General features: G+C 57.6%; 2 protein-coding genes across 5 annotated transcripts in view; one reads left to right on the top strand and one right to left on the bottom strand.

Annotated features, from left to right (window-relative positions):
• The window catches only part of DOCK6 (dedicator of cytokinesis 6), a 44530-nt gene extending 25371 nt beyond the window's left edge, over positions 1-19159 (bottom strand). For all 4 annotated transcript variants that reach the window (XM_086699047.1, XM_086699048.1, XM_086699049.1 and 1 more), the window contains exons 1-14: positions 19042-19159; positions 11478-11565; positions 10743-10918; positions 10414-10482; positions 10081-10210; positions 8736-8948; positions 6645-6730; positions 4832-4898; positions 4581-4730; positions 3595-3675; positions 3299-3452; positions 3024-3155; positions 2821-2910; positions 2251-2413 (exon numbers count right to left, since the gene is read on the bottom strand). In XM_086699047.1, coding sequence (XP_086555173.1) covers positions 2251-2413; positions 2821-2910; positions 3024-3155; positions 3299-3452; positions 3595-3675; positions 4581-4730; positions 4832-4898; positions 6645-6730; positions 8736-8948; positions 10081-10210; positions 10414-10482; positions 10743-10918; positions 11478-11565; positions 19042-19085 — 1643 coding nt within the window. In that variant the 5' untranslated portion in view covers positions 19086-19159. The remainder of the gene's footprint in view (positions 1-2250; positions 2414-2820; positions 2911-3023; positions 3156-3298; positions 3453-3594; positions 3676-4580; positions 4731-4831; positions 4899-6644; positions 6731-8735; positions 8949-10080; positions 10211-10413; positions 10483-10742; positions 10919-11477; positions 11566-19041) is intronic.
• On the top strand, positions 408-2171 carry ANGPTL8 (angiopoietin like 8). The gene is made up of 4 exons (XM_025915733.2): positions 408-739; positions 935-1096; positions 1637-1746; positions 1865-2171. The coding sequence occupies exons 1-4, from the start codon at positions 443-445 to the stop codon at positions 1890-1892; spliced, it is 597 nt and encodes a 198-aa protein (XP_025771518.1). The 5' UTR covers positions 408-442; the 3' UTR covers positions 1893-2171.
• Positions 19160-21540: the final 2381 nt, after the last annotated feature.

Genomic DNA, 21540 nt, shown 5'->3' with positions numbered 1-21540 from the left:
CCAGCGCAGAGCCCAGCATCACAGGCCTGCGGCAAGGGTGTGAGCAAGTCAGCTACCATAACGGCAGCAGAAAACCCATCTGGGGAAACCGTCGGCGCTAAGACGCGCACTATTATCATCTGCTTCTGCTGGCCTGTTACTGTTGTCACCCCTTCCACAGGTGGGGAAGCCGAGGCTCAGAGCTTCAGGTTCCCCCTGCGGGGCCTGGGCCTATCCTCTCCCAGTGCCCCCCAGTCCACACCTGGCCCCAAGCCCCAGCCAGCGTGATCTCAGCGTGGCCCAGCCGGACATTCGCCTGATGCAACGGTCGCGCCACCGCCAGGCCCTTGCACAACACGGGGCACGCAGCTGGCCGGTTAACGATTGACCGGGGGTTATTGGGGTGTCAGGGCATAAAAGGTGGCGGCAGTGGCGCCGTGGCCGCACCCTCAGAGCCTCAGCCATGCCCGTGCTCGCACTGTGCCTGCTGTGTGCCCTGGCCACCGAGCCCTGGCCCTCGTCTGCAGCTCCCGTGGGGAGCCTGGAGCCAGCACAACATGAGGAGCTGACCCTACTCTTCCACGGGACCCTGCAGCTGGGTCAGGCCCTCAACAGCGTATACAGGGCCACAGAGGCACGGCTGACAAAGGCTGGGCACAGCGTGGGCCTCTATGGCCACGCACTGGGGCTTCTGGGGCAGGAGGTCAGCCGGGGCCGGGATGCAGCCCAGGAGCTACGCACAAGCCTGTTGGAGATGCAGGTGGGCACTGCACTTGGGGCACCGTGGGGTAGGTAGGAGTTTGCAGCACAAGTGCCTAAGGTAACCGACTGTCTGGGTTTGCCCGAGATCGAGGGGGTCCCAGGAACACAGGACTTGCAGTGTTAAAATTAGGCAAGTCCCAGGCAAACAAAGACAAGTTGATCATCCTACTAACATCCACTATTTATTGATCAGATGGAAGAGGATGCCCTAAAGCTCCAAGCAGAGGCCACGGCCCAGGCTCTAGGGGAGGCGGCGCAGGGACAGCGGGCGCTGCGGGAGAGCATGCTGCGGCTGGAAGGTCAGCTGAGGGGCGCTTGGCTGGGCCATGCCCAACAAGAATTTGAGGCCTTGAAGGTAAGAGGCTCCCAGCCCTGGTGGAGCTAGGACTCTGATTTCCCAGGCAGAACTTGCTTCTGAGCCTTGAGTCCCCGAGCTATCCCCAGGTCCGTCTCCCAGTGCCATGGCCTCCAACCTATATGACCCTGGGCAAAACCCCTGTCCCCTCCCATGCCTCAGTTTCCCCATTTGCAAATAAGCGTGACAACTGACGTCTCAAAGCGGAGACAGGGACTCAATACAGACAAAATGCTCCGCATGGGACAGGGGACATGGAAGTGACTCAATAAATGTATACGGTTAAGAGTAACTGGGTCTGTCTCTCGAGCGCCCAGTAGCTACCCAGCCCTGCCTTTTGATAACCCATAGCATACTTATAACGATCCCATGAAGCAAGTCCCATTTCATCCCCGTTTAACAGATGGGGAAGTGGAGGCCAGAGAGTAGCAGTGAATGGCCAGGTCACGCGGATACAGTCTGAGGGGCAGACGGCCCCGGGCGGCGTCGGGGGATGGAGGGGGGGCGGCCCCGGCTGAGGGTTCCATCCTGACCCCGCAGGCCCACGCTGACAAGCAGAGCCACATCGTGTGGGCCCTCACAGGCCACGTGCAGCGACAGAGGCAGGAACTGGCAGCACAGCAGCACCGGCTGCGTCAGATCCAGGAGAGGTGAGCCTGGAGGGGGCTGGACGCACAGGACAGCCTGACGGCAGGTGCGCGGGGCAGCTGGGTGGGGACCCCTTTGCCTGGGCTGAGCCTGATCTCCCCCCCCCCCCCCCCGCCCCAGACTCCACACGGCGGCACTTCCAGCCTGAGCCTGCCTGCGTGGAACTGAGAACCAGTCACACACCGAGGGACGCTTCCTTCCGTGCCCCATGTGGCCCCTGCACAAGGAGCTGCCTATCCACCGGGGTCGGCCAGGGTGCTTCTGGCCACGGAGCAGAGACAGAAACAGGCGGGGACACAGGCAGAGGACATGGCCCCGTCGTGGAGGGGTGGAGGCAGGACATGTGATCCTTCATGCTTACACACCGCCGCCCCCCCCCCCCATTAAAGCGGAGTAGTGCCATCTCACTCTGCGTGTCTCTGTGCGTCTGGGAGAAAAGGTACCTTGCTTTGCAGGATGCACGGACACCCCCATTCACGTGCCCAGCTGGGCCCTGGAGGCTGTACCTGTAGCTGGTATGGGGGGCGTAGACCTCACGGGCTGGGAACTCCAAGATCTCCTTGGTGGGCCGGCCCCTGGGGTCTGGGTAGGGCTTGACATGAAGCAGCTCCGGGGAGAGGCAGAAGTGCGGGTTCTCGGGAGCCGGGGAGATGTCGATCTTGAGTTGGGCTGGGGAGGGAGTAGGGGGTTTGCACCTGCCTGGAAGCCTCCCAGCCCAGCCCCACCCTCTCCGGGCTTCAGGATCAGAGCTCTGACTTTTCCATAACACCCCCTAGTGGCTGTCCTTCAGGTGCTAAGGCCAGCAGGCATCCTCAATTGCTGTACCTTGCCCTCGCGTTTGATCACCTCTGCCCTGGGGACCCAGGTCCCCACCGCCACCATGTCCCCCATTTGACCCACTATCTGTCTTATTATGTTTCTTGTCTATGACTCCCATTAGGGATCCCTGAAGTCAGGGATTTGTGTATCATGGTCACCGCGAGGTCCCCAGGGCCTGGCACAGCAGGTACTCAGTGTGGGTTTGTTGAGTGACTGCGTGAAAGTGACACCTCTCATTTAGGAGGTGTGGCACGCACCAGTCACGGGCCGCAGGCGGCGCAGTAGAGAGGATGGGCGTCGCATGTCAGCCAGGAACTTGAAGAGGTCCTCATCGCTGAGCCGCTCAGCTTCCTGCACGGGACACGTCCGTGTAAACTGGGTCCCTGGGGCCTGTGCGCCCACAGTGGGGTGACAGGGGTTGTGCCTGGGCACCCCTCCCTCAGCCCCACGGCCATGACACCTGCCTGCTTAAAGAAGTTGGTGACAGTTAGCGTGGCCGGGCGGAAGCTGGAGAAGCTGCAGGTGTCATCCCCACCACTCGTCCGATCCTGGGGCCCCCGACGGCGGCGGTCAGTCCAGGCAGGTCGGCGCTCTAGGGAAAGTGGTGACAGTGATGGAGGCGGCAGAGATGAAAGAGAGGCGGGGACTCAACGTTGTACCAAGTCCAGCCAGCAGAGGGCGCATCGTCCCCTCCCCGGTAGCCCCGCCCCTGGCCCGTCAGCCCCGCCTCCTCACCTCCCTCGGAGTCCGAGTCGCGGTCTGTCTGGCCGGCGCTGCTCACGATGTTGGCCAGGTGAACGGCGGTCCAGGCGAAGGGCATGCGGTAGCGGCCCAGGCGGGTGCAGAACTGCTCGGCTGCCAGGCGCAGCTTCTCCAGCTTCTCTTTGTTCTGTGGGGAGACCCCCCCCCCCAAGCCCCCAAGTGCTCAGTGCCCCAGGCCTACCGAATCCAGGATCCGCCCTGCCCGGTGACCCCTTCGCCACCCTGCTCGGTGACCCCTTCGCCACCCTGCTCAGCCTCCACCTGCTTACCTTGGCCGTGTCCACCTCCTTCATCACCATGTATGGCTCGCAACACTCGCTGATGTCCCCCTGCTGCAACACCTTCTCCAGCTGGGGGGCCGGCAGGGCCAGTGAGGCGCTGCTGGGACCCCAGCCTCCCACCCCATTCCCACCTGGACCCCTCACGGGCCCTCAGACACTCCATCCAGCTAGGACTTTTGCTCCAACACCTCCCATGGTTCCCACTGTCCTCGGGATTGAGCAAGAGTTGGCTTGCCCCGCCAGCTGCCGCTCCCCATGCTTTGAACCCACTCCAAACCCGCATATCCGTAACTTCCCTACGTTTATACTTTTGTTAGTATAAACAGAGGCCACTCCAAGCATGGCTGGACTCCAGTCCTGACCACCTGGAGGGTATGGAAGCCCGAACAGGTCCCTAACCCATGGTGTACTTCAGTTTCCCCATCTGTAAAATGGGGGGCCACGGCAACCCCCACTTCCTGGGGCTGTTGTAAGGATTAGAGGTAGCAAGCCCTGCATACCCTGACCGACCATGAGCCGTGCCTGCCTGTAGGTGCTCAAATAATGCCGTTAGCGTAACCTAATAGAACGTTTTGGGGAAGGAAATTTGAGATCACTCCTAGAAACAGAAAATCTCACACAGATGTGCCAACTAGGTCTTTCTTCCCCTGATAAACTGGAAAACTCCCAACTTAAAAAAAGTTTCAGATGTTCATCTGCACGGGCCAGGATGCCGTTTCTCCCCAGGCCGCCCACTCATGGGTCTTGGCCTGGCTGCCACCTCTCCATGGAAGCCCTCTGTGATTTCTCCCCACCTGGGTCGTGTGAGGAGCCTCTTCTGGGCTTGCCCGGCTGCCTGTGCTTTCCCCACAACACACTCATCACCCTTCTTGATGACATGGCCATCTTCTTCCATGAGAACAGGGCCCACACTGCGTTTACCGTTATCCGGCGTTTACCATGATCACCCCCCCTGGCCCAGCCCCAGCAGGCACCTTGATGACCAGGAAGATATCAGGTGAGGGGTAGGTCACGGAGAAGATGGCAGAGCGGGCCAGCGTGGAGATGGCAGGGTGGGTGCCATGAGCCCGCAGTAGCCCCTTCACAGAGTCCGAGTTCAGGTCAAAGTAGAAGTTTTCTGAGATCTGGGGACACGAAAAGCTGCTGGGCCACCACCTCCAGGAAGCCCACTGCGGTGCAACAAGGAGGAGGGTCGGGGTAGGAATGGGAAGAAAGGGGCTCCTACCTTCTTTTTCTCCCGTACATCATACAGGGCCAAGATGCCAAAGATGGGCTCAATTTCGATTTCAAACCTACGGTGAACGGGGACTCTCTGGCAGAGGCTGTCCCTAATACTTGTACCATCCACACACCCCAGTCCCTCTTGACATCCGGCCCAGCCTTGGTGCATCGTGGTGGGGGGCATCTAATTTCCACTGGGCCACAAAGAATTGCTGCTTACGGGGTTCCAGGAAAAGCCTGTCCCATTTTGCAAATAGGGAAACTGAGGCATTAAGCCCCCGCCCCCTCCCCAGTAACTCACACAGAGCCCTTCCCCCGAAAATATGGCCCTTGTTCAGATGGGATGGAGGAAGCTTTTGCCACGAGAGTGCCCCTCATCGTGAAATTCTCACCTCCTGGGCCTCGCTGTGCCCCCGCTCTGGGGTGTCCTCAGCCACCATGGGCTGAGCTCCCACTTCGCTTGCCTGCACCGTCCCTGTAACCACTGTCCCGTCTTATTCTGCCCTGCTGGCCCCCACTCACCATGCGAGCCCTAAGGAAGCATTTTAAAACTTAAAATGTGAGGGACGCCTGGGTGACTCAGCCGGTTAAGCGTCTGACTTCGGCTCAGGTCAGGATCTCACAGATCGTGAGTTCGAGCCCCGCGTCGCGCTCTGAGCTGACAGCTCAGAGCCTGGATCCTGCTTCAGATTCTGTGTCTCCCTCTCTCTCCGCCCCTTCCCCACTCACACTCTGTCTCTCTCTCTCGAAAAATAAACATTAAAAAAAAAAAACACCAAGGGGCGCCTGGGTGGCGCAGTCGGTTAAGCGTCCGGCTTCAGCCAGGTCACGATCTCGCGGTCCGTGAGTTCGAGCCCCGCGTCGGGCTCTGGGCTGATGGCTCGGAGCCTGGGGCCTGTTTCCGATTCTGTGTCTCCCTCTCTCTCTGCCCCTCCCCCGTTCATGCTCTCTCTCTCTCTCTCTGTCCCAAAAATAAATAAACGTTGAAAAAAAAAAATTAAAAAAAAAAAAAAAAACACCTCAAAATCTGAGGCTCCCCAGTGTGCTGAAAACAAAATCCTACAGGGCTCCGTCCCGCCCACCTCTTGGCCTCATTTTTCCCCTCTCCAGACATCTCCCAGCCTTCGGGTGTGCCCTGTCCTCCCACCCAGAGGGCCCTGTATGGTCATCCCACGGTTACAGGTCCTGGATACGGTAGGTAGTGTTTGTTGAATGACTGGATATTCAAAGAGCTGGTTCCCGACCCTACTGCTTGGGACGGGCCTCAGGCCACACCAGGGCCTCCCTTTCCTGCCCCCATCCAGGCAGGAACTCAGGGTGGGGAGGGGCAGTGCTGGGCTTAGGTCCAAGGCCACATCCTGTTCAGCTCAATTCCCATGCACTTCTGGCTGCTTCCCGGGGTGGCTGATGTGGAGGGGGCCTCGGTCAGCTAGAAGTCAGGTCCAGGGTCACCAGCGCCCCCTCCGGCCTGGGTCCCGGCAGAGCCAGTACCAGATTCTGGCCTCCTAAGTCATGTGATCTCGGTCGGGCACAGTGACTTCCACCTTGTGCCTCAGTTTCCCCACCTGCGCCTACCTCACAAGGTTGTGGTGAAGACTGGAGGTCGTACGTGTGCAGGGCTGAGAACGCAGCCCGGCACATAGTCGGCGCTTAGGGACCCGGTGGCTTTGAATGACGAGAAAAGGAAGTCATTTCCCACCTCAAAGCGCACGGATGGCCTCACGGGTCCCAGGGCCGCACTCGGTAACAGCCTGCCCGCACCATACCCCACGCGGGGCCTCGCGGGTCTGGAGGGAGGCGTGGGCCAGCACACTTACTTCAGCGACAGACACTTGACCAAGATCCTCTGTCCGAAGTGCTCACGGGGCGGCTCGGGGCGGCTGCAGCGTTCCACGGCCTCATCCTGCCAAGAACCGGGGAGGGCAGCTGGGACACATCCGTTACGAAGGGCTTGGAACGCGGGGCCCGAGGCCAGCTCTGCCCCCCGACCTGACTTAAGTTTCTTTCAGTTCCTGTCTCTGTGCTTTGGCACATCCCACTGCCCCAGGCCAGAACCCCCTTCTTCTCCCCTCCTTGTCATCGTCCAGGTGGCTTAGCGGGCACTTCCTCCCTGATCCCTGAGGCCTGAGCAGGGACCTCGTCCAGGTGTTCACAATGTCACATGGCCGGGACCCAGAGGGCCATGTGAGGGCCAATTAATTACCGGCGACTCATCATGACATTACTCCATCTGGGTTGCAATTTCTTGGTAGGAGGGTCTCTCCTCCACAGGGCAGGGACGGAGTCTACCCTGTTCATGGCTGTACCTCCAGGACTTGCCATTCGTGTCGGTCAAGCAAATACAGAAGTATACAGTAGGCACCTCCTCAAAGTTGGTTGGATAAACACAGACGTATACAGAAAACATTAGATTAACACTGCCTGGACATTCACAGGGGTATATGCTAGGCTCCCGACAAATACTGCTGAATAAATGTAGGAGTATACAGTAAGCACTTGATAAATGGCTGAATGAAAACACAGGTGTCTATACTAGGTTCCCAATAAAAGTTAGTTGGTAGGGGCTGGTTTGGTCAGTGCAGATGTGACTCTTAGCCTCAGGGAGGTGAGTTCGAGCCCTGAGTTGGGCACAGAGATTATTTAAAAAAAAAAAAAAAAAAAAGTCGGACGGATAAATACAGGTACTGGAGACATATTAATTGCTGAAATGCTGTTTGATTAAATAAAGGACTATAGGGGCACCTGGTGGCTCAGTCCGTTGAGCGTCCGACTTCGGCTCAGGTCAGGATCTCACGGTTCGTGGATTCGAGCCCCGAGTTAAGCTCTGTGTTGACAGCTCAGAGCCTGGAGCCTGCTTCCGATTCTGTGTCTGCCCCTCTCTCTGCCCCTCCCTGGCTCGCATGTGCACACACGCATACTCTCTATCTCTCTCCAAAATGGGTAAACATTAAAAAAAAATTTTTGTAAATAAAGGACTATACAATAGGTATACAAGTAACATCGGTTGAATAGAGAGGTATATAATAAGTGCCCAATAAATGCTGGGTGGATAAATAAAGGAGTATATATACAATAAAAGCCACTGAATAAAAATACACGGTATACACTAGGTGCCCAATAAATCTTAGCTGGATAAATATAGTCATATATAGTAGGTGCTCAATAAATACCAGTTTGATTAAATTGTTTTTTTTTTAATTTTAATTATTTTTGAGAGACAGAGCATGAGAAGGGGAGAGAGGCAAAGGAAAGAGAGAGAACCTTTAAAAAAAACCCTTTTTTTTTAATGTTTTATTTATTTTTGAGAGACAGAGTGTGAGTGGGGAAGGGGAGAGAGGGAGACAGGGAGAGAGAGAGAGAGAGAGAGAGAGAGACACCGAATCAGAAGCAGGCTCCAGGCTCCGAGCTGTCAGCACAGAGCCCGATGCGGGGCTTAAACTCATGGACCGCAAGATCGTGATCTGAGCCGAGATCGGACACTTAACTAACTGAGCCACCCAGGTGCCCCCGAGAGAGACAGAATCTTCAGTGGCCTCCATGCTCAGCACAGAGCCCAACATGGGGCTCAATCCCACGATCATGACCCGAGCCCAAATCAAGAGTCAGACACTCAACGGACTGAGCCACCCGGGCACCCCAATTAGATTGTTTGACTAAAGAGAAGGCTATACAGCGGCATATATTAAGTATTGGTTGAATGAATATAGGAGTCTATGGTAGGTGTCCAATAAATGCTGGCTGGATAAATATAAGGGCATGTAGGAGGCATCCAATAAAAGGAACCGAATTTAAAAACACGGGGGTATACAGTAGGCAACCAGAGAACGTTGGTGGGATACCAACATACCACATAGGGTCAGTCGCATGGGTACTGGCCTCGGGGCCCGTGTGGGCCTGTGGGCACCCACCTCATCGGGTGCTGGGTAGAGGGCCAGCAGGGCGCGGGGCCGGTGCTGTCGCCGCAAGGCCTCGTTCCGCCGGTCCACATCTTCAGGGGCTGTGCGTTCCAGCAGCGAGGGCAGCAATGAGTCAGCTGCCAAGTTCCTCAGGTCGAAGATGCCAGAGGCCCCACTGCTTCGAGGGGTGTCATCCAGGGAGCCCGAGGAGTGCCGGGGGTCATCCTGCCAGGGGAGAACGCACAAGCACTGAGCGCCAGCTGGATGCACCTCCACCCCACTCAGAGGCATCCTCATGCCCAATCAACGGATGGGAAAGCTGAGGGTCATGGGGTGGGGTTACCACTACAAGGGTCACTGTGAGGCTTTGCTAAGCCTCTTTCTAGAACCTTCTGCCCCTCCTTTACCATTGTTGGAGGAGGCTTCTCCTAAGCTTACTACTCATCTGGCCAATCAGAACACGACATCTGCCGGCCCCAGGGATTGGCGGCAAAGTAAGGCCATGTCTGGGTTGGGCCAATGAGAGCCTTCCGTGATGCTTTGCTCACTGTTGTCAGGGGAGGGAGAGGTCTTCCCATTGGAGCTGTCACTGGCTCAGGGCCCTGCCTCACCTCCTAGACTCGGTTGTGGTCAGAGCCAGACTACCCTGGTTCAAATTCCCACTCAGCTCTGTGACCCTGTGTCCCTGAACCCAACTCAAAGGCCCTCAGTTTCCCCACCTACATCTAAAACTAGTAACAATGGAAACGATAACAATAATTCTTGGTAGGATTATCGTTGGCATAAAGTAGGAGCCCAGTGAATATTGGTTGACAAAATTTCGGCTCAAGACCCACTAGGCATTCTCCTAATCACCGTGCTGTGCCTCGGTTTCTTCCTTTCTTTTTCTTTTTTTTAAAAAAAATATTTATTTTTGAGAAAGAAACACAGAGCGTGAGCGAGAGAGGGGCAGAGAGAGGGAGACACAGAATCAGAAACAGGCTCCAGGCTCTGAGCTGTCAGCACAGGGCCCGACGCGGGGCTCGAACTCATGAACCGCGAGATCACGACCTGAGCCGAAGTCGGACGCTTAACCAACCGAGCCACCCAGGCGCCCCTGGGCCTCGGTTTCTTATCGGCAAAACGGGTGTTGCCCTGCCTCACGGGATGAAAGATGAGGACCAGTAGAAAGTATTTAGTACACACTAAGCACTTAATAAATGTTTATAATTATTACCCTTAACTTTTAACCCACGGGCTGATACGTTTCCTTTTGGAGTCGAGACTGTTTGGGTCACTTCCCATCACATGGGACTGACAGCTGGGGCCTAGAGCTCACACACACCCCTAAGGTGACCCCTGCCCGGGGCTCCCTCACCGAGTCCTCTGGGCCGGACCTCTCATCCCCAGAAGTGTCCTGCTCAAAGACCTGGCGGGTGAGGCCCTTTTGCCGCTCTCGCTGCGTCTCTGTGGTGATGGGGCTGAACGCTGCACTCAGATGCTGGTACCTGAGAGGAGGTAGGGCTGGGTGGGTAGCAGGGAGAAGGGCACACCCACCCTGGAATACACCAGAGAAGATCCACCGGAGAAGTCTGGCCATCCTTGTGGGGACAGCGGCCAACAAACAGGAGGACTAGTCCAACCGGCTCTCCTGGGCTCAGACCGGGCCTCTTGACCCTCTCCCCTGAGCTGCCCCCCAAGCCAGACCCACCTCCTGTGGGCGATGATCCAATCCTCCGTGTACATCTCCACCGCGGCCCTCACCTGGGCATCCAGCTTTCTGCATAAAATATAATCAGGGTAAACAGAGGCAGGGCACAGTGTTAATCCTTCCAGTGGCCTGAGGTGGGTCCTACCCCCCTGCCTGTTATAGAGAAGTGGAGACAGAAGCTCAGAGAGGGAGGGTACCTCACCCAAGGCCACACAGCCGAGCCAGGAGTTGAACTTGGGGCCATTGGAGCTTGACGGAAAGGGGGTGCTGATGAGGGGCATGGAGGCAGAACTGAGTTACAGACAAGGAGGGCCTGGCGCCAAACGCACCCATCCTCGGGGGTCCCGGGCTCCGTGGTCCGGCATTCCCGGGGCTGTAACAGCAGCTCGAGGTCATCAGCTGGAAACTCGGCCAGGTCCCGGAGGGGCCCGGGTTCGGCATCTGGAGGCCGGCTCAGGAGCACATCCTCGAAGTCCAGGGGCTCAATGACTTCAGTCAGTGGGACCTGGGTTGGAGCAGAGTGGCTGTGGCCCCCACCCTGGGGGCTGAGAGTGGGGGTGAGCGTGGGCTTGGGCTCGGGTAAGAGGGCGGTGGGAGCCATAGAGAGTGTTGGAGCTGTGAGGAGCCAAGGAGGACAGTGACCTCAGACTCTCTACCCGCATCCCAGAGCGGCCTGCCCCGCCCCTCTTTCCAGGCAGGAAATCACACCCTGTGCCTGGAGGGGCAGGGCTCTGCTGGAAGGAAAGGCATGTGGGCTGCAGCAAAGAAAGACAATTGCTAAGGCTCCCTCCCTCTCCCAGCAGCTGGAAGTACCTCCCATCCCCCAACCCCCACCCGGTCTCCATCTGGGTGGTCCAGGCAGCAGGAGGTGGGGCGACCTCAGGGTGACCACCCACGGGGCTGCAGCGAGGGGACTACCCTCCCCACTCACAGAGAAAGAGAGTGGGGACAGTCCCTCCGGGCACCAGTGGGAGGGGCGGGTTGTGACCAAGGCCTGGCAGAGGGGATTCCCCACGTCCCCGCGCGCATCGGCCAGAGAGCAGGGTCACCTCCCAAACACGTACCCCCAGGGAGCCGCTGCTGCGTCTGCTGGAGTGGGGGGAGCCACTGCGCTCCCGGGACACCTGCTTCCGTACCTCCGCAGCCACCGTCCTGCGGGGACAGAAGGGGGCCACTGGGGACACGAACACTTGGGCAGTGGGGCCCGGAGAACTCCACTTCGGGCCAATAAATCCCTTCTCCGAGACGAAAATCCAGGCTGTGGAAGGGAAAAACCAGGCCCCGGACCAGGAGAATCTAGGCTTCAGAATCCACGGATCTCAGCCCAGAGGTCCCAGGACCACCCCCAAGCTGGGCCTGGGGCCCTCCCAACCCCCACTAAGCACAGATGGAAGGAATTGCTCCCGGCAGAGCATGAGGGTCACATATCCTTCTCTATCCCTGGCACCCACCAAGGGTCTAAGTCTTGGCTGGCCGGCTCCCTGGTCCCCAACCTCCGCTCCCTCATCTGGGGGACCCGCGTCCACCCTGCCTCCCATCCAGAATATGCGCCCCATCCCACCCTTGCTGTGGGGCTTTGGACAAGTTACTCCTGCCTCTGAGCCTCAGTTTACCCATCTGTACCTGAAGGGACCTGACAAGGCTGCTGTGCAGAGCCGAGCAGGGGGCTCGGCATTCAGGGGTCACTCTGTACCTCATTGTCAGGGAGTCGGAGACAACGCTGAGCATGTGTCAAGAGGCCAGGAGGACCCGCAGGGCACATGCAGGAACCAAGGTCCGTGCAGTGGCCTTCCTGGGCCACCTGTATCTGTGCCGGCCTTCACAGGCAGGGAGGATAGGGTGAAGAGGGAAGACCCACGGGGGAGGGGGCCAGCACAGGAATCTGGGACTTGGTGGGGCCGGGGTCCCCCAGGCACTCAATTCCTTCAGCTGAGCTTAGAAGGAGGGGAAGGAGAGACAGCCACACAGTTATCTGTGGAAGAACATTCCAGGCAAAAGATACAGTAAGTACAAAGACTCTAAGGCTGGGCTGTGAGCTCCTAGACCCCTGGTCTCCCCGGGGTCACTATGAAGGCAGGACGAGGGCTACGTGTCCCCAGCAACAGCCCCGCATATAGTAGCTACTCAATAAATATTTTAAAACGTTAAGCTATGTATTTTTGAGAGACGGAGGGAGAGAGAGCACAAGGCGGGGAGCGGCAGAGAGGGGCACACAGAATCTGAAGTAGGCTCCAGGCTCCCAGGTGTCAACGCAGAGCCCAACACGGGGCTCAAACCCATGAACCGCGAGATCATAACCTGAGCCGAAGTCAGACGCCTAACTGGCTGAGCCACCCAGGTGCCCCTCAATAAATTTTTCTTGGTGAAATGAGTGAATCCCTCCCAATCTTCCCCCTGGTCCAACTTGACTGAACCCACTGTTAGAAGCCGCAGACATTTTAGCTGTGTGGCTTTGGGCTGGTGGACGCCCTTTCTGGGCCTCAATCCCTCTTAAAATTGAGAAGGCAATTGCCTGGGTGTTTGGGCCTTACTCCCTTCTATTTTCCACTTTTCTGTGTGCCGGGGAGTTTTCCCAATAAAAAGTTATACCCCCAAAAAAGCCCGATGCTGGGGCGCCTGGGTGCCTCAGTCCATTAAGTGTCCGACTTTGGCTCAGGTCACCATCTCACAGTTCGTGAGTTCGAGCCCCGCGTCAGGCTCTGTGCTGACAGCTCAGAGCCTGGAGCCTGCTTCCGATTCTGTGTCTCCCTCTCTCTCTGCCCCTCCCCTGCTCGCGTGCTCTCTCCCTCTCAAAAACAAATAAAATAAAAACATTTTTTAAAAATACAGAAATAGGGGCGCCTGGGTGGCGCAGTCGGTTAAGCGTCCGACTTCAGCCAGGTCACGATCTCGCGGTCCGGGAGTTCGAGCCCCGCGTCAGGCTCTGGGCTGATGGCTCGGAGCCTGGAGCCTGTTTCCGATTCTGTGTCTCCCTCTCTCTCTGCCCCTCCCCCGTTCATGCTCTGTCTCTCTCTGTCCCAAAAATAAATAAACGTTGAAAAAAAAAATTTTAAAAAAATAAAATAAAATAAAAATACAGAAATAAAAATTTTAAAAAAGCACTATGCCGATTGCCAACCTATGGCCCATGGGCCACCGATGAAATGGATGTGTGCAGTGGGGCTCAGGTAAGACAGGTGGGGGCGGGGGTCATCTGGAAGCCTCTGAATTCAAATCCGTGTAGGTCAAACAAACTTGACTGTGACCCTGATCCAACATGGGGGCCTCCAGTGGAGACCTCAGCCTCACTCCTCTGTCTCCGCGTTCTATTTATTTTCTTTGTTAATGGTCCCAGAGTCTTGCTTCTGCTGGTTGGGGTTTAGGGGGAGATGATGGAGGATCTTCTAGGAAATTCAAAGGTTGTGCAAAATGAGGTATGGGCCCTCAAGTTCCCAACGTTGGGGCTGCCTCTTCTGGAAGCCTGGGCACACAGGGTCTTGGGGGATGATTTATGAAAGACGCCAGGACAGGGCACCGGTCTGTGCCCCGGTCCCAGATGTTCTACAGCTGTTACCCCAGAGCAGGGAGAGGGGAGGAAGGAGGGCGGGGCCACTTCATTTTGTCTTTGGCCATGGACAGATGTCCCCAGAGTGGAAAAAAGGCCAGGTCCTCAACACCATGGCCCAGGAGCCAGTTTCCCATGTCACAGGGCTCTGCGCTTGGGAGCTGGGCAAGCATGGACGGGTGGCACCCCCTCTCTGGACCTCTGGGCTCAGGACAGTACCCACACCTTAATGAACTGTTCTGAGTGTAGTGCTTGGCACACAGTAAGTGCTCAATTAAGGCTTGCTGTAAGCATGTTGCCCCGAAAGGATCCCGAGAAACTGGAATCTCTGGACCTTCTTTTTATGCCAAAAGGGGGGGAGGCTCAGAGAGGGGTGGTAAGGCGCTCAGGGTCACACAGCAGGTGGCCAGGATCAAACCCCTGGGGGCCAGAGGGCAGAGTCTATGCCCTCCAGCATCTGCCATTCCACCTGGCCTGTGATGGGGAGCAGGGCCGAGAACAGGGGCTCAACCTGCCTCTTCCATGTCCACACTCGCCCCCCACAGTGGTCCCATCCAGCCTCCGGGGTTTCAGCACCGTCTAAACAATGACAATCCTCGAGTCCGTTCGGTGGGATACCTCGCGGGGTCCTGCAGGCATGCGCCATCACCGTAACCCTGCCTTCCCAGCATCCTCCTGTCTCCCTAAGGGCAGCCCCGCCCTCTGGGGTGCTCAGGACCCGCACCTGGGAGGCACCCCCAATGCCCCTCTCTTTCTCATCCCCACATCAGATCTGCTTCAGACGCCCCCGTGGAGCACATTTTTAAAAAGGAGGCAAGACGTTGAGCTGACTGTGGTGGTTTTTCTCAGGAAGGGATTTCAGAATTGCAATGGCAAAAAATGTCAAGATCAGGCGGTGGGTTACAGCCGCCGGTGAGATAAATCCTCCAACGGGGAAAATCGACAACCCTATGTGACACTGTAGAGACGCTCACAGGGGAAAGGGTAAGCAGTGGCGTCACTGGGAAATTCAGGAGAGACAGTGGATCTCACCCCAGGGCTGGCCAGATTAACAGAAGTCTAGCCTCACCGGGGAGGAGGATAAAACCAGAACCAAGAATGGCATAAGCCTCTGACGTTACGTGTTCCCACCTGTGTAAAAAGCGAGAGAATAGGGGTGCCCGCGTGGCTCAGTCGGTTACGCATCCGACCCTTGATTTTGGCTCGGGTCGTGATCCCGAGGTTCGTGAGTTCAAGCCCCACGTCGGGTTCTGCACTGACAGTGCGGAGCCTGCTTGGGATTCCCTTTTTCGGCCCTTCCCCCGCTCTCTCTTTCTCAAAATAAACAAAACTTAAAAAAGAAAAAGACTTAACTTCTTTAAAAAAGAAAAGACTTTTTAAAAACCTTAAAAAAAAAAAAAAGCAAGAGAAGAATATGAATCCTTATAAAACCCCAGTGATTCCTCCTTATACCCCACCCCTCCCTTCCTGGACCGTCAGAACATTCTAAAGACAAAGAATCAGGGGCACCTGGGTGCCTCGGTCAGGTGGGCGGCCAACTTCACTCGGGTCATGATCTCACAGTTCGTGGGTTCGAGCCCCGCATCGGGCTCTGTGCTGACAGCTCAGAGCCTGGAGCCTGCTTCGGACTCTGTGTCTCCCTCTCCCTGCCCCTCCTCTGCTCACGCTCTGTCTCGCTCTCAAAAATAAATAAACATTAAATAAAGACAAAGAGTCTGCCTGCCCGTGAGGATATGAAGCCACAGGAACTCTCATCTGCTGCTGGGGGAGCCCCTTTGGAAAATTATCTGTAATTATCAAGCAAAGCTGAAGATCTGCCAATGCAGCCATTTCACTGAGGCGTAGACACTCAGGAGGAAACGCGTGGCTGAGAACGTGCCCGGCAGCCGAGGTCATGACAGTCCCCATGCTCCTCAACAGGACATGGAGAATACACTGGCTGGGAAATAGTATGCAGCGAGGAAAAAAGGAGGGACCCGACTACAGGCTGAGGCCCAGATGAGCCCTCCTGCTTGACATTGTGTTGGGTGAGACTCACTCGGCACCCGGGACTCGACGTCCCGTGTGATCCCATTTGTGAGACATTCTAAACAGGCAAAGTCAACCCGTGCCAGGCAGGGAGCCAGCTCGGATCGCGAAAACCATAATGCAAATGAGGAAGGGGTGGGAGTCGCCATCAGCGTGGTAGGTCCCTGAGGGACACAACTGGATGCAGATCAGGAGGGGCTGCTGGGTTGGGTGGCCCTTTAAGTAAACTACCCCCAGCGTGGGGCTTGACCCCATAATCTTGAGATCAAGAGTCCCATGCTCCACTGATGGAGACAAACAGGCGCCCCCCCCCCCCGCCATTTATAACTACTCTTTAAACTTTGCACTTTTCTAGATGCATGTCAAATGTCATGACTTTTTCTAAAGGTAAAAAAAAATACCAATATATGCACGTGCTCACGTTTGTAGACATATTTGGGGACAGGGGTGGGAGGGAGCCATTTCCTTGAAATCCCAAAGACCCCTCTGGAATTTTCAACGCCTGTCTCATTGCCCTCCAAAAAATCACTACTTCGAGAGTGACCTAACCGCCTTGAGTCCAGCCTGCAACAGTTAAACCCACGGGGAGCCCGGGTGGCTCAGTCGGTGGAGCATGATTTCAGCTCAGGTCACGATCCCAGGGTCGTGGGATCAAGCCCAACGACGGGCTCCGCACCGCGTTTGGGGCACCTCGGTGGCTTAGTTGGTTAAGCATGCAACTTCAGCCGAAGCCATGATCTCATGATTCATGGGTTTGAGCCCCGCATCCAGCTTTGCACTGACAGCACGGACCCCACTTCAGATTCTGTCTCCCTCTCTTTCTGCCCCTCCCTCACTCGTGCTCTCTCTCAAAAACAAATATAATGAATTAATTGATCTTGAGGTCATGAGCTCACGGTTCGGGAGATCGAGCCCCACGTCGGGCTCTGTGCTGACAGCCGAGCCCCCTTATGATTCTTTCCCTCTCTCTCTCTCTCTCAAATTAAATACACTTTAATTAATTAATTAAAAAAAGAATACTAAAAAAAAACTAGCTACACCTATGTCAACAGGCTCTGGTGACAATACAAGTGGCATTGCCGACGGGACCAGCATACAATAAATATATTGTAAGTGCCGGCCATTACCACCGTTCCATATCGTATTTTACTTTAAACAGTACAAGTGAAAAAACAAACAAGTTATGTTGCGCGCAATAGCGTCTGTCCACGTTATTTACATGTATAAGAATTTATGGTTTTACGTTATCTCCCCAAACTCTTTTCTTTTAAGAATCTGTTCATTAGGAAACTGGGGGACTGTTTAATATTCGGGTTAACACGGCACTGCGGAGTGAATGACTGAATGAATGAACAGATGAAAAGAGGTCCAGGTCTGAGCAAGTGGACCCCGGTGTCCACTAGGCTGCAATGGAGACCCTGTCGGAGGATGACTGGAAGCCTTGAGCCATTTGCTTGCGGTTCCCTGGGGCCCCAGGATCATTCTCTGCTCTTCTTAGCCTGGGCCCTACAGTGTCCGTTCCCCAGGACTTCTCTCATTCATTTGAGTGGAAGCCCAGACCCAAGGACAGAGACTGCGTGGCAAAGAAATGGGTTCGGAGATGCCAAAGGTCCAACACAGACAGACAATTCAGGAACATGAAAATAGCAGAACACAAAAATTGCCTGACCACTATGCTCCTGACACATGGCCACACCCTTCAGAACGCTTCGTGACTTCCACCCCGCTCAGGATACAAGTTAGAGTCTTCGCCACAATCCACGAGCTGCAAGATCTGCTCCCGCTGTCCCCTTCCTTACTCAGCTCCAGACTGGCTGCCCTCCTCAGATGATCTATAAATACACTATGCCTGCTCCTGCCCCCGGGCCTTTGCACTCGCTTTCGTGTGTTTGGATTGCATTTCCCACGTTTGGGCACGGCCGCCTCCCTCACCTTCAGATCTCTGCCTCCCTCACCTTCAGATCTTTGCTCCAATGTTCCCTTATCACCCCAGCCTTCCTGACCCGCCTCCCAGGTCTAAAATGGCTCCCATCCTCTTCATCTCCTTTCCCTGCCTCGTCGGTCCCCACAGGGCTTATCATTAACATACAATCTATTTTATTGTGCTACCCCTCCATCTATCCCACTGTATCTGCCCCCCAGGGTGGGACCTTTTCTTGTGTCTCCATCACGCCGGCTCTGGACCCACAGGGTGCCCTTTCACTTGGGCGTGGCCAAGACAGGTCCCCTGTGGAGAGGACCCCGGGGCAGTCTCTGATCTCTGACTGGCTATGGAGGCAAAGAGGGGGAGCAGCTCTTCAGCCCCAGTCTGACCTCCCCCCTCGCAGGCTGAGTCTCTTACAATCTCCAGTGGCCACGGAAATGGATCCCCCAGCGCCTGGCGCCCGTCCCCTCCCCCGTCTGCCCACCAGCTGGTTCGGTCCCCAGCCCCCACTCCCTCCATTCAATCACCCATCCATTCCCAGCGCGTCCAGCCGGTGCTGGGAGAGCCTGAAGCAGGGCTGGGGGCGGGGGGACATCCACAGCTGTCCCCCGCTCCCCAGACAGCTGGGCACGGGACGCTGACAGTGGGAGAAGAGCACGGGAAACTTCCCGAGGGGCCTCCAAGGCCTCCAAAGAGCACCATCCCCGTTCCCAAACCCCGGCGCCCGGAGCATCCCCACCCCACGCCAGTCGCACGAGGGTGGGTCGCAAAGATCCCTCCCGCTCCCACGCCCGGGGGCTCAGAGACCCGGGAAGGTCTAGACGGGGAGGGGCGCGGAGGGCTCCCGTGACACGCTTTCCCTGCGCCGCCTCCTCCAGGAAGGCCCCCCGGACACGCCCCCACGCGTCCCCCCCGGTTCCCAGGGCGGCCCTCGGCTCAGCCGCCATCGCAGCCGCCGCCCCGCCGCGGCCCCGGAGGGACCCCCGCCGCCCCCCTCCCGCCTCCCGCCTCCCCCCGCCCCGTCCCCGGCGGGAGGGAGCGGGTCGGACTCGGCCAAGGCCGAAGGGGCTTGAATGGGGGGGCGCCGGGCCGGGGAGGGCGGGGCTCGGACACGTGCGGGCGGCCGAGCTACCTGTTGATCTTGTGCGCGAAGGCGCGGCGCTCGGCGGCCGCCATGGCGCCGCGCGCGTCCCGCCGCCGCCGCCACCGCCGCGCGCACCGTCCCCGCCGCCACCGCCGCCGCCGCCGCCGCCTCCCGGTTCTGGGCTGCCCGGGCTGGGCGGGGCCGGGGCCGGAGGCGGGGCCCTTCCGGGTGTGCCGGGCGGCTCCGTGCTGCCCCTGCCGGCCGGAGGGGCGCCGGGGCCCCAGGCCGCCTCCGCGTCCTGGGGGCTGAGTTGGGGAAACTGAGGCTCTCAAGGGCGCAGGGAGGGAGAGACGCCGGGACCGAGGCGGGGGGTGTCGGACCCCGGGGGACGCTCTTTCTGCCCTCGGACTAATCACCGCGCTAATCCATAATAATAAGTATGATCTCGAGCATTTATTAAGCACAGCCCTGCAAGTCACAGGTGCAGGAGGAACTATGGTTTCCCCATTTTACAGGTGGGCAAACTGAGGCACGGAGGTGTTCAGACGCTCGCCCAGGCCGGAGTGATCGCAGGGGTCTCCGAGGCCACTATGGGATGTGCCCTAGTCCAGGGTGACGGAAGCAGAGGGGTCCAGGGGGGCTCTGAGGGGCCCGAGGGAGCCAACCCAGGAGGCTGGCCCGGCCCGGCTGCTTCTACTGGAAAGAGGATGTGGGGATGTCTTGGTTTACTTGTGGTCTCAAATCTCTCCCGAGGTCCCTCTCCCAGCCCCAGTGCAGCAGTCTTAGAGAATTCTCCAGCCCCCGCTCATCCTCCGGATGTGCCAACCCCTCGCTCGCCACCACGCCCCCGAGCCTTTGCACTGGCAGGTTCTTCCTCCTGATGGCCTTTCCAGCCCTGATCAGAAAATGTCCCAGGCAGAATTGGGGGCTAAATAATACGAGAGCACGACTCTACCTTAGGGCTTTTACGTGTGCTGCCCCTCTTCCCGTGTATGGGTGTCAGCACTATCCTCCCTCTTACACACGAGGAAACTGAGGCCCAGGGAAGCAGAGGGACTTGCCGTAACTAGGCAAGTGGACCGCTGTCAGATCCTGAGCCCAGAGGAGGGAGGCTTGGATCGTGGGGGAACCCTCATACCCTGCCACTCAGCCCCAAGCTCAAGGGGGCACAGCTGGGCTGCTCCCAGCCTGGCGTGCGACATGTGTGTCTGTCAGCAGCCCACGCGCTTGCCTGAGTGGTCCAGCCACTTTGACCTGGGAGCTGCCGGGTGTAACCCCGCCCAGCACTCTCTGCCACGCCCCACCCCGTGTCACCCTCACCCCAACCATCAGCCTCCTGGGCTAAAGTCCCTGCCTCGCCTTTGGGCTTCTGGGAGCCAGGCTGGGCAAGAAACATGGAGATGAGCAAAGACTGGTGGATTTCTCCCCCTTTCCAGCCCCGGCCCCCTCATACCTGGTCTCCTGGCTCCTGCCCTCACCCCTCGAAGTCAGGCCTCCCTTCAGGGTCCAGAAGGAGCCTGGGAACACCAGAGTCAGATCGGGTCCCTCCTCCGCTTAGAATTGTCAAAGTCCTTCCCAAGGCCCAGGAGAGGCCGTGCGTGCGTGACCCGCCCTTGTCACCTCCCCCACTACAGCTGCCCACCCCCTCAACGCCCTCTGAACACTAGAGCACAGCTCCAACTTTGCACATGCCGTTCCCCTTCCCGCGTAGGGGTGCCATCACCACCCCACTCTTACAGATGAGAAAACTGAGGCCCAGAGCAGCAGGGCGACTTGCCCAGTTTCACCCGGTGAGTCAGCGTCAGATCTGTGATTCCAGATTTGTCACCCAGGGAGCCCGCCCCGGGGAAATGTTTGTTTCTAAATAACCGACAGAGTCCCGGCCCCGGGCCAGGCTGTGGGACCCGGGGTAAATCTCTCAACCTCTCTGAACCTCCATTTCCTCATCTGCCCCATGAGGGCTTGTGGCCCAGCACAGCATGAGGCACAGACATCCATCGGGAGCTCAGAGCTCCAGGCCCTTGGGGGAGCTGATGCCACACGGGAGCCGGCGGGGACTATGAACCCAGCGATTCGAAGCCCTGTCTGAGTCAAGAGGCTGCTTCAAAGACCCTTCCAAGTAAAGGCCATGCCCCAGCTAGCTGTCCCCCTGGAGCCTGCTGCCCCACTGGTGCCTACCAGACCTGATTGGCGGGGCAGTTCCTCTCCAGGGTATGCCAGGCCTGACTCAGCCAGGCGGGGCTAGGGTGACCCAGGCAGCTGCTCAAACAGAGGCCAAGCTTGATGGGGACTTTGGCCTCCTCTGGCTGCAGTGAGCAACAGTCTGTAGGATATGGGGGGAAGCACCTGTGTACCTGGGAGGAGGGACAGCACGGGTCCAGGTGGGAGACGGCTGGGCTGCAGACAGGTGGTCGAACCTCCGTGCCAGTGAGGGAGCCGAGCTGAAGATCATCTCTCTTCACGCCGATGCCCCCTGCTGTTCCCACCACCTAGAATGCTGTTCCACTCACTCCTTGTCCGCTTGACCCCTTCTTCATCCCTTCAGTC

Source organism: Puma concolor, chromosome A2 (genome assembly GCF_028749965.1).
Source record: "Puma concolor isolate L17-30 chromosome A2, mPumCon1.1.hap2, whole genome shotgun sequence".
NCBI classification, from domain to species: domain Eukaryota; kingdom Metazoa; phylum Chordata; class Mammalia; order Carnivora; family Felidae; genus Puma; species Puma concolor.
Note: the sequence above shows the minus strand (reverse complement) of the source record. Positions and strands in the feature narration are given on the sequence as shown.

What these genes read in the sequence shown, in the direction of transcription:
- ANGPTL8 (XM_025915733.2), top strand. Translation starts at nt 443, where the DNA reads ATGCCCGTGCTCGCACTGTGCCTGCTGTGTGCCCTGGCCACCGAGCCC. An exon ending in AAGAATTTGAGGCCTTGAAG is followed by an intron (nt 1,097 to 1,636) that starts GTAAGAGGCTCC and finishes CTGACCCCGCAG; the next exon opens with GCCCACGCTGACAAGCAGAG. An exon ending in CTGCGTCAGATCCAGGAGAG is followed by an intron (nt 1,747 to 1,864) that starts GTGAGCCTGGAG and finishes CCCCCGCCCCAG; the next exon opens with ACTCCACACGGCGGCACTTC.